The sequence below is a fragment of the Prionailurus bengalensis genome, chromosome B3 (assembly GCF_016509475.1).
Source record: "Prionailurus bengalensis isolate Pbe53 chromosome B3, Fcat_Pben_1.1_paternal_pri, whole genome shotgun sequence".
In the NCBI taxonomy this organism is placed as follows: domain Eukaryota; kingdom Metazoa; phylum Chordata; class Mammalia; order Carnivora; family Felidae; genus Prionailurus; species Prionailurus bengalensis.
The window spans coordinates 81,484,657-81,496,853 of record NC_057355.1 but is presented as its reverse complement, the minus strand read 5'-3'; the positions used below and the strand labels follow the sequence as shown (position 1 = coordinate 81,496,853).

Here is a 12,197-nt window from a genome sequence, read left to right as displayed (position 1 = left end):
GTTTCCCAAACAAAAATTAAAGGAGTTCATGACCACTAAACCAGCCCTGAAAGAAATTTTAAGGGGGACTCTCTGAGGACAGAAAAGACAGGGGAGAGAAAAAAAAAAAAAGACCACAAGCAAGAAAGACTAGAAAGGACCAGAGGGCACCAGAAACTCCAACTCTACAGGCAACATAAAGGCAATAAATTCATATCTTTCAGTACTCACTCTAAATGTCAATGGACTAAATGGCTCCAAACAAAAGACATAGGGTAACAGAATGGATAAGAAAATAAGATCCATCTATATGCTGTTTACAAGAGACCCACTTTAGACCTAAAGACACCTTCAAATTGAAAATAAGGGGATGTTGAACCATCTATCATGCTAATGGTACCAAAAGAAAGCCAGAATAGCTACATTTATATCAGACAATCTAGACTTTAAAATTTTTTTTTTTTCAACGTTTATTTATTTTGGGGACAGAAAGAGACAGAGCATGAACAGGGGAGGGGCAGAGAGAGAGGGAGACAACAGAATCAGAAACAGGCTCCAGGCTCTGAGCCATCAGCCCAGCGCCTGACGCGGGGCTCGAACTCACGGACCGCAAGATCGTGACCTGGCTGAAGTCGGACGCTTAACCGACTGCGCCACCCAGACGCCCCATCTAGACTTTAAAATAAAGACTGTAACAAGAGATGAAGAAAGGCATTGTATCATAATTAAGGGGTTTGTCCACCAAGAAGACCTAACAATTGTAAGCATTTATGCTCCAAATGTGGAAGAACCCAAATATTTAAATCAATCACAAACAGAAAGAAACTCTTTGATAATAATACCATAATAGTAGGGGACTACAACCCCCTCCCCCTTACAGCAATCAACAGATCGTCTAAACAGAAAATCAACAATGAGACAATGGCTTTGAATGACATGCTGGACCAAATGGACTTAACAGACACATTCAGAACATTTCATCCTAAAGCAGCGGAATACACATTCTTCTCCAATGCACATGGAACCTTCTCCAGAATAGATCACATACTGGGACACATATCAGCCCTCAACAAGTTCAAAAAGATTGAGATCATACCATGAATATTTTCAGACCATATTTTCAATGCTATGAAACTCACAACCACAAGAAAAAATGTTGAAAGATAACAAATACTTGGAGACTAAAGAACATCCTACTAAAGAATGAATGGGCTAACCAAGAAGTTAAAGAGGAAATTAAAAAGTACATTGACGCCAATGAAAATGATAACACCACAGCTCAAAACCTCTGGGACGCAGTAAAGACAATCATAAGAGGGAAGTATATAGCAATCCAGGCCTTCCTAAAGAAGGAAGAAAGGTCTCAGATACACAACCTAACCTTACACCTTGAAGAGCTGGAAAAAGAACAGCAAATAAAATGCAAAACTATCAGAAGTCAGGAAATAATAAAGATTAGAGCAGAAATCAATGCTATCGAAACAAAAACAAACAAAACAAAAACAGAACAGATAAATGAAACCAGAAGCTGATTCTTTGAAAGAATTAACAAAATTGATAAACCCCTGGCCAGTTTAATCAAAAAGAAAAATAAATAAATAAATAAAATCAAGATTGAAAGAGGAGAGATCACAACCAACACAGCAAAATACAAACAATAATAAGAGAATATTATGAGCAATTATATACTAATGAAATAGGCAATCTGGAAGAAATGGGCAAATTCCTAGAAACATATAAACTACCAAAACTGAAACAAGAAGAAAAAGAGAATATGAACAGACCCATAACCAATAAATAAATCGAATTGCTAATCAAAAATCTTCCAAAAAACAAGAGTCCAGGACCCCATGGCTTGCCAGGGGAATTCTACCAAACATTTAAAGAAGAATAAACACCTATTCTCTTGAAGCTGTCCCAAAAAAATAGAAATGGAAGGAAAGCTTCCAAACTCTTTCTATGAAGACAGCATTACCTTGATTCCAAAACCAGACAGAGACCCCACTAAAAAGGAGAACTATAGACGAATTTCCCTGATGAACATGGATGCAAAAATCCTCAACAAGATATTAGCCAACTGGATCCAACAATACATTAAAAAAATTATTCACCACAACTAAGTAGGATTTATAGCTGGGATGCTGGGCTGGTTCAATATCCACAAGACAATCAATGTGATTCATCATGTCAATAAAAGAAAGGACAAGAAGCACATGATCCTCTCAATAGATGCAGAGAAAACATTTGACAAAAACAGCATCCTTTCTTGATAAGAAACTCCCCAAGAAAGTAGGGTAGATGGATCATACCACAAGATCATAAAAGCCATATATGAAAGACTCACCACTAACATCATCCTCGGGGAAGAACTGAGAGCTTACCCCCTAAGGTCAGGAAGAAGACAGGGATGTCCACTCTTGCCACTGTTATTCAACATAGTATTGGAAGTCTTAGCCTCAGCAATCAGACAACACAAAGAAATAAAAAGCATTCAGATCTGCCAGGAGGAGGTCAAACTTTCACTCTTCGCAGATGACATGATACTGTATATGAAAGACCCAAAAGATTCCACCAAAAAACTGCTAGAACTGATCCATGAATTCAGCAAAGTCACAGCATATAAAATCAATGCACAGAAGTTGGTTGCATTCCTATACACCAACAATGAAGCAACAGAAAGAGAAATCAAGGAACCTATCCCATTTACAATTACCCCAAAAACCATAAAATACCTAGGAATAAATCTAACCAAAGAGGTAAAAAATCTATATACTGAAAACTATAGAAAGCTTATGAAAGAAATTGAAGAAGACACACACACACACAAATGCGAAAATATTCCATGCTCCTGGATAGAACAAATATTGTTAAAATGTCAATACTACCCAAAGCAATCTACGTATTCAATGCAGTACCTATCAAAATAACACCAGCATTCTTCACAGAGCTAGAACAAACAATCCTAAAATTTGTATGGAACTACAAAAACCCGAATAGTCAAAGCAATCTTGAAAAAGAAAACCAAAGCAGGAGTCATCACAATCCCGGACGTCAAGCTGTATTACAAAGCTGTAATCATCAAGACATCATGATACTGGCACAAGAACGGACACTCAGATCAATGGAACCGAATAGAGACCCAGAAATGGACCCACAAACATAAGGCCAACTAATCTTTGACAAAGCAGGAAAGAATATCCAATGGAATAAAGACAATCTCTTCAGCAAATGGTGCTGGGGAAACTGGAAAACAACATGCAGAAAAATGAACCTGGGCCACTTTCTTACACCATGCACAAAATTAAGCTCAAAATGGATGAAAGACCTAAATATAAGACAGGAATCCATCAAAATCCTTGAGAAAGCAGGCAAAAATCTCTTTGACTTTGACCACAGCAACTTCTTACTCAACACGTCTCCAGTGGCAAGAGAAACAAAAGCAAAAATGAACTATTAGGACCTCATCAAAATAAAAAGCTTCTGCACCAAAGGAAACAATCAGCAAAACTAAAGGCGAACTGACAGAATGGGAGAAGATATTTGCAAAAGACATATCAGATAAAGGGTTATTATCCAAAATCTGTAAAGAACTTACCAAACTCAACACCCAAAAAACAAATAATCCAGGGAAGAAATGGGCAAAAGACAAGAATAGATACTTCTCCAAAGAAGACATCCAGATGGCCAACTGATGCATGAAAAATGCTCAACATCACTCATCATCAGGGAAATACAAATCAAAACCACAATGAGATACCACCTCACACCTGTCAGAATGGCTAACATGAACAACTCAGGCAACAACAGAAGTTGGCGAGGATGTGTAGAGAGAGGATCTCTTTTGCACTGCTGGTGGGAATGCAAACTGGTGCGGCCACTCTGGAATACAGTAGGGAAGTTCCTTAAAAAGTTAAAAATATAACTCCTTAAAAGTTAAAAATAGAACTACCCTATGACCCAGCAATTGCACTACTAGGTATTTATCTAATGGATACAGGTATGCTGTTTAGAAGGGGCACATGCACCCCCATGTTTATAGCAGCACTATCAACAATAGCCAGAGTATGGAAAGAGCCCAAATGTCCATCAGTGGATGAATGGATAAAGAAGATGTGGGGTGTGTGTGTGTGTGTGTGTGTGTGTGTGTGTGTGTGTGTAAATCTATGTATACACACACAATGGAGTATTATTCGGCAATCAAAAAGAAGGAAATCTTACCTTTTACAACTCCGTGGATGGAAGTAGAGAGTTTTAACCTAAGCGAAATTAGTCAGTCAGAGAAAGACAAATATATGACTTCACTCATATGAGGACTTTAAGATACAAAACAGATGAACCTAAGGGAAGGGAAGCAAATATGATATAAAAACTGGGGGGGGAAGGGACAAAACATAAGAGACTCTTAAACACGAAGAACAAACAGAGGGTGGCTGGTGGGGTTGAGGAAGGAAGGTTGGGCGAAATGGGTAAGGGGCATTAATCCTGAAATCACTGTTGCAGTATATGCTAACTTGCATGTAAATTAAAAAATAAATAAATTTAAAAATAATAAAAAAATAAAAATAAACTTAAAAAAAATAGGCAGACGATGTGATTAAATTTTTTCCCAAAGAAGGCATACAGATGGCCAACAAGCACATTAAGAGATTCTCAACATCATTAATCATCAGGGACATGCAAATCAAAACCACCATGAGATATCAGCTCACACTTGTCTAATTGGTTTGTATCCAAAAGATAGTACAAGTGTTGAGGATGTGCAGAAAAGGGAAACTTCATGCACTGTGGGAATATAATTGGTACAACCACTATCGAAAACAGCGTAGAGGTTCTTAAAAAAATTAAAAATAGAAATACCATTTGACCCAGCAATTCCACTTCTGAGTATTTATTCAAAGGAAATGAAAACATCAATTCAGAGAACTATCTGCAGGAGTGCCTGGACGGCTCAGTTGGTTGAGCATCCGACTTCAGCTCAGGTCATGATCTCTCAGTCCATGGGTTTGAGCCCTGCATCGGGCTTTGTGCTGACAGCTCAGAGCCTGGAGCCTGCTTCCGATTCTGTGTCTCCGTCTCTCTCTCTCTGCCCTCTGCCTCTCATGTTCTCTCTCTCTCTCTCTCTCTCTCTCTCTCTTTCTCTCTGTCTCTCAAAAATAAATAAACGCTAAAAAAAAAAAAATCATGCTATGGGGCACCTGGGTGGCTCAGTCAGTTAAGCATCTAACTTCGGCTCAGGTCATGATCTCATGGTTCATGAGTTCGAGCCCGCATCAGGCTCTGTGCTGACAGCTCAGAGCCTGGAGCCTGTTTCACACTCTGTATCTCCCTCTCTGCCTCTCCTCTGCTCATGCTCTGTCTCTCAAAAATAAACAAACATTAAAAAAAGTTTTGTTTTTTTTAAGTCATGTTATGCAAAGAGCTATATGCACCCTTGTGTTCATTGCTACATTATTTACAGTAGCCAAAATATGGAAGCAACCTGTGTTTATTAATATATGAATGGATAAAGAAGATGGGTGTGTGTGTAATATTACTCAGCCATAAAAAAGGAAATCATGCCATTTGCAACAACATGGATGGACCTAAAGTGTATTATGCTCAGTAAAATAAGACCAAGAAAGACCAGTACCATGTAATTTCACTTACTTGTGAAAAGAAATGAATGAACAAAGAAAATAAGTCATAGATGCAAGAAATAAACTGTTGGTTACAGGAAGCAGGGGAAGAGGGACAAAATAGGTGAAGGGAATAAATAAGTCATGGGAATCTCATGTATAACATGTGGAATATAGTCAATAAAATTGATGAAAATTTGTATGGTAATAGATGGTAACTAGACTTATTGTCAGGATCTTTTGATAATGTATCAAAATGTCAATCACTACAGTGTACGCCTGAAACTAATAGCATATTGTATGTTGGTTATACTTGAACTTTAAAAAAAAATTTTTTTTTAACGTTTATTTATTTTTGAGACAGAGAAAGACAGAGCATGAAGGGGGGAGGGTCAGAGAGAGGGAGACACAGAATCGGAAACAGGCTCCAGGCTCTGAGCTGTCAGCACAGAGCCTGATGCGGGGCTTGAACTCACGGGCCGTGAGATCATGACCTGAGCTGAAGTCGGCCGCTCAACCGACTGAGCCACCCAGGTGCCCCTATACTTGAACTTTTAAAGAGTGACTTAACAGTAAAGTAATAATGCTTGTTTTATAAATTTAGTGTGTGCATCTCTGAAAAACATTGAAATTGTTCATACTTAAATCTTTAAAAATGTGAAGACGTTTTTATTTAAAATGTTTTTCTTTTTAAGATACCTTTCAGGTTATTTCAAAATGTTTTTATCAGTAACATATATTTTTGAATTTTGCAGCTATTCATACAAAAAGTTTTGCCTAAGTAACAGTGTACATGCATTAGTTTTTTTCAGTAACTATTGTTTATTTCCATAATTACAGACTGAAATCAGCAAGGGATGTGGTTACCAGAACAGGATACTCATTGGCTTTGGGATCCCTACATAGATATTTAGGAGGGATAAGTTCTTCTCAGCATTTGAATTCTTGTGTCGGAATCCTTTATACTTTGTCTCAGGACAGTACTTCTCCTGATGTGCAGGTAAATACTCCATGTGATACTTTTCTTGAAATTCATGATTTGTAGATAATGCAGATTATGTTTTTATCGGCCACTAGTAACTTGTAAATAATTCACACACACACACACACACACACACACACACACACCGCCCAGTAAATGTCTAAGCCATTGTTAACTTGGACGGATTTTTGAAATTCAAGTCTTAGTCAAATCTTGCTATCATTACTTCACACTCAGGAGTTTCTAAAGTCAAATTTAGTATTTTTTTTCTGAAATCGATCTTCCTTCCATCTTAATAATAACATTTACCATTTTGGAGAACTTAATAAGTACCAAGCTTTGTATCACATTCTTCTAACAAGATATTAACATATGTAAGCCTCACAGTAATCTATGGTATATTCCCCTTATACAAAAAGAAAACTGGGGCTTACAGAAGCTAAGTAACTTGCTCACAGCTGAAAGCTAAAAAATCATCTAATCAGTTCAATAACACAAGTCACGGGCTCCAAACCCATGCTCTTAACCACTTTACCATATTATTGTACACATCTTACCCATGTCAGTTAAAATCATCATTCTCTTGATATTTTAAAATCAAATTTTTAAAAATCAAATCTTGATTGATTGTTATTCTTCCTGTTCTTTTACTCTCCTTATCTTATCTCTGTCCCCCTCGTGTGTTCCTAATTATTATAGTAGTGTTTTTAGGTTCTTTTCAACTCTCCCTAGATATGAAGCCACATTTGTTTTCCTGAAAGGCTTTCATCTTGCAACTTTCCTGTCAAAAAGCTGGGAAACTGCTTATTGCTTCCTAAATCTCCTTCTCATTCAAGTCCTATCAGCTGACCCAGGAACCTTATCTATCATTACCCCAGAATACTGACTTCTCTCATAGGCAGTCTGCCTGTTCTCATTCCACTCATGCCATTCTCATGTCTGCACTTATATTTTCCTATTGTTCTTTTCCCTTCCTGGTCCTATCTGATCATCCAAATTTTCTAGCGTTCTGAAATCCAGTTTAACCACCTTCTTGTCAAATTTCAACATCCCTAATCCACAGTTAGCTTTCCTTCTTTGAATTACTACCATAATACTAATAGTCTCTTCATCATCATTATCCAGTAGTTGATTGAGTTAACTTATAAGGTGTTCCATTCTTTCATCCTCCTTTGTTTCTATTTATTATATTTCTCTTCTCCCCCTTCAAGAAGTCTGTTGCGAATGCACATACATTTACATCGAATACTTTTTCAGTTGATTAATTTAAATGCTTTTAGTGGCTTCCAGTGTCATTAAATCTGACTCTTTTTGATTACTGCTGTCTCTGACTTAACAGTTTATTTTTGTAGAATGTTTAGTACTCTAAGCTTTCTTATACATTCATTGATAAGAGGGATAAAGCTTTCTGAATTTCCTAAAGGGAGGAATTTTTATGTCCTTCAAATGTATATAGAAGTAGATAGAGTGTATACTATAAGGAATCTATTATACCCATCATCTGTCTGACTGCTTGGTTGTCAGTATATGGCCAGTCTTCTTTCTTTCTTTCTTTCTTTCTTTCTTTCTTTCTTTCTTTCTTTCTTTCTTTCTTTCCTTCTTTCTTTCTTTCTTTCTTTCTTTCTTTCTTTCTTTCTTTCATTCATTCATTCATTCACTGGTTGGCTTAAATAGCAGAAATTTGTTTTCTCATGGTTCTATAGGCTAGAAGTCCTAGATCAAAGTGTCAGCCAGTTTGGTTTCTTCTGAGCCCTCTTTCCTTGGCTTGCAGTTGGTCACCTTCTCATTGTATCTTCACATGGTTTTTCCTTTGTGCATGTGCATCTTTAGCATTACTCTGTCCAAATTTTATCTTCTTAGAAGGACCCTAGTCACATTGGATTAGGGCTTGCTCTAATAGCCTCATTTTAACTTCATTAAGGCCCTGTCTCCAAAGACAACTCATTCTGAGGTACTGGTAGAGTCTTGTTTCATTTAAACCAGAGTTGACCGGGGCACCTGGGTGGCTCAGTCGGTTAAGCGTCCGACTTCAGCTCAGGTCATGATCTCGCGGTCCGTGAGTTTGAGCCCCGCGTCGGGTTCTGGGCTGATGGCTCAGAGCCTGGAGCCTGTTTCCGATTCTGTGTCTCCCTCTCTCTCTGCCCCTCCCCTGTTCATGCTCTGTCTCTCTCTGTCTCAAAAATAAATAAAAAATGTTAAAAAAAAAATTTTTTTTTAATTAAAAAAAAATAAATAAATAAACCAGAGTTGACCAATTTATTATTTTCAGAGCCATATGGTAAATTATGTACACTTTACATGCCATACACTCTCTGTCAGCTGCTCAGTTCTGCCATTGTAGCAGTAGCAGTCATAAATAGTATGTAAATGAATGAGCACGACTGTGTTTCAGTGAAGCTTTATTTATAAAACCATGTGGCAGGGCAGATTTGTCTCAAAGGCAAATCTGTTTGTTTACTATATTAATATTTATATATATAATGTATACACTTATTTAATACATATATATTTATTTTTGTATGTTTGTAAAAGTGCACTTATCATAAGTGTGTGTCTCTGTGAGTAAAGTATACAAACTAAATACACCATGTAACCAGCACCTAGATCAAGAAATAGAACATTATCAATACCCCAAACGCTCTCCAAAGCGTTCTCTTCTAGTTATTACCTGTCCTACCTAGGATAACCACTATCCTAATTTGCAGCATCATATGTTAGTTTTGCCTGCTTTTATACTTTATATCATTGGAATCATATGGTACATACTCTTTTATATCTGGCTTTCTTCAACATTACGTTCAAGAGATTTGTCCATATTACTGCATGTAATTGTAAATCTTGTTGAATCTTTTAAAAACTTGAATTTTTGTTCTCCACGTAGATTGAACAAAAAACACTTTACGGTAAACTAGATTTAGTTCAAGCTATTAGTTAAAGAACCAAACATTATCTTGGAATTCTTTTTTTTTTTTTTAATTTTTTTTTTTTTAATGTTAACTTATTTTTGAGAGAGACGGAGACAGAATGGGAGTTGTTTAGGGGCAGAGAGAGAGAGAGAGACACAGAATCCAAAGCAGGCCCCAGGCTCTGAGTTGTCAGCACAGAGCCCGACACGGGGCTTGAACTCATGAGCTGTGAGATCATGACCTGAGCCGAAGTTGGATGCTCAACCGACTGAGCCACCCAGGCACCCCAGTCTTGGAATTCTTAGTACTGAGATAGATTTAAGTTTAGCATTCGAAATTAGATGATTGCCAGGGTTTTTTACTGGATATTTGAGAGAAATTTTTTCTTAAACTTTGTATGTTCTCTGTTTCTCTTTCCAGGTTAGTTATAATAGCACACAAGTACTATACTGTCTCGTTACTTTATCACTTCCTTCAACAAAGAACAATTCATTGTGTTTTATGTTTCTTAATGGTGCTGTAGCATTTTAAATTGTTTTTCTCTGTCTTCACAGACCTGGGCACTACATTCGCTATCACTGATTATTGATTCTGCTGGCCCACTGTACCATATGCATGTGGAACCCACCCTTTCTCTTATTATAATGTTATTGTTAAATGTGCCTCCTACTCATGCTGAAGTTCAACAAAGTCTTGGTCGCTGTTTGAATGCCCTTATTACTACTTTGGGTCCAGAACTACAGGGTATGCATAGCTCATTTTGTGATGTTTTAAATTAAAAATACACATGTGAAAATGAATTCACTTCTTATTACTGACTCAAATACTTGTCAGTGAAGTGGAGTTTAGCACAGTGTTCTATGCAAATACATGAGCAGAATATTGAGAGTCAGGAAGAAGATTTTGACTCCTGCATGTTGACATAATAGAAAATAACATAGAAAGTAGGAAACTTAATGTAAGCTCCACCACTACTTTTTTTTTTTTTTTTAAGTTTATTTATTTATTTTTGAGAAAGAGAAAGAGAAAACCCCAAGCAGGCTCCGTGCTGTCAGTGCAAAACTCAACACAGGGCTCAGTCTCACAAACCATGAGATCATGACCTGGGCCCAAATCAGGAGTCAGATGTTTAACCAACTGTGCCAGCGAGATGCCCCACTCCACCACCAGTTAATTGGATGACCTTTGGAAAATCTTTGTCTTTGGTCTTTGGTTTCCTTTTCTATCAAATGAGGGAAAAGTTGAAAAGCCTTTATGATTGGCACATAGTAGGTGATCAGTATATTTTGTGAAATGCCATCTAGTCTGATTTCTTTTACCTTGAAAAGATAAGGAGTGTTGTATTTAGAAAGATTAGATGTATTTTTAATATGCTTTTCTTAACAATTGAAGTGAAAAATTCAAGTGGAATAGTGTAAAGAGCTTCTCTCTTCTAAGAAATAAATGACTAAGTCCCAAAACTCAGGTAATCTGATCTTTTCAAATGTAAAGTCCATGAATGATTTTAATATTTGAAAGAAACTCAACTAATATAAGCAGGGCTAAGTTCATTAGCCATTCTAATTCCACTTTTCATGAAATTTTGGTGTACCCTTCAGATAGGCTGAGGTTCTTATTTGCCTAGTGATTTGTATTGACAAATTTTTCAGGCTAGGATTAACTAATATAACCCAAAAATCTGTCACCTGGCTTTCTTTTGTAGAATAAATTTACTTCACAGATCCTTAAGTTTAAAGTTGGTTAAAATTAATAAACTCAGTAATGTGAGTTTAAAGAGGAATGATTTCATAGACAAATTATTCAAAGATTTGTGCTTTCATTTTAGGTAATAGTACTTCCATTTCCACCTTAAGGACTTCCTGTCTTTTGGGTTGTGCGGTGATGCAGGATAACCCAGACTGCCTTGTTCAAGCTCAGGCCATCTCTTGCCTTCAGCAGCTTCATATGTTTGCTCCAAGACATGTCAACCTGTCTAGCTTGGTCAGCTGCCTCTGTGTGAGTATAAAATTTTAAGTGAGTCCTTAGTTTTTTTTCATTGGAAACTTAGATTTATTTTTAATAATTCTCTAGTCTGTGTACAATAGCTGTTTCCTCTCGTTTCTGGTTTTTTTAGCGGGTAGGGCCAAATTTCATGTAATCACATCTCAAACCTCTCATATATTGATTCAGTTTTTTCTATTAATTTTGAACTTACCATTTGGAATGTTTATTCATTAATCAGTAAACATATATTGGATGCTCAAATGTCCTGGGTACTGTATAAATGCTATAGGACATGGAAAAAATGTATGTGACATTATTTCAAATAATTATATATAAAGTTCTCTCCACCTCAGATGGGAAAATAACATTTTTCCTTAATATTCTAGTGGCATATGCATCAATATCTGGGTTCTAATAATATGTTTAATAAATAATGCAAGCTAAATGCTAAAAGTTCTGGTAAATGGTTCATAATCATCAATGGTTTTAAGATTTACCTTGAGTATCACCAGTTTCTATCTAAATTTGCCTCAAAAATTGGGTTACATTTGGAATTAAAACTTGACACCATTGCTTTTAAACTATTTCTGCCCCTAGAATGTTTACAACACATTCCCATTAGTAACATGACAGTTGAGAATTATTACTTTAGACAGACCTTTCATTCACAGGCTGAAGGCAGGATATACAGCATTTCAGACCTTGAAAGAACTTCAAATATCATTAAAACCA

At 36.6% G+C, this 12,197-nt stretch overlaps 1 protein-coding gene across 5 annotated transcripts in view; it reads left to right on the top strand.

The window, feature by feature from the left end:
• HEATR5A (HEAT repeat containing 5A) overlaps nucleotides 1-12,197 on the top strand; it is a 120,612-nt gene that overhangs the window by 63,398 nt on the left and 45,017 nt on the right. For all 5 annotated transcript variants that reach the window (XM_043554342.1, XM_043554343.1, XM_043554340.1 and 2 more), the window contains 3 exons: nucleotides 6,435-6,594; nucleotides 10,037-10,226; nucleotides 11,308-11,477. In XM_043554342.1, the coding sequence (XP_043410277.1) occupies nucleotides 6,435-6,594; nucleotides 10,037-10,226; nucleotides 11,308-11,477 (520 nt within the window). The remainder of the gene's footprint in view (nucleotides 1-6,434; nucleotides 6,595-10,036; nucleotides 10,227-11,307; nucleotides 11,478-12,197) is intronic.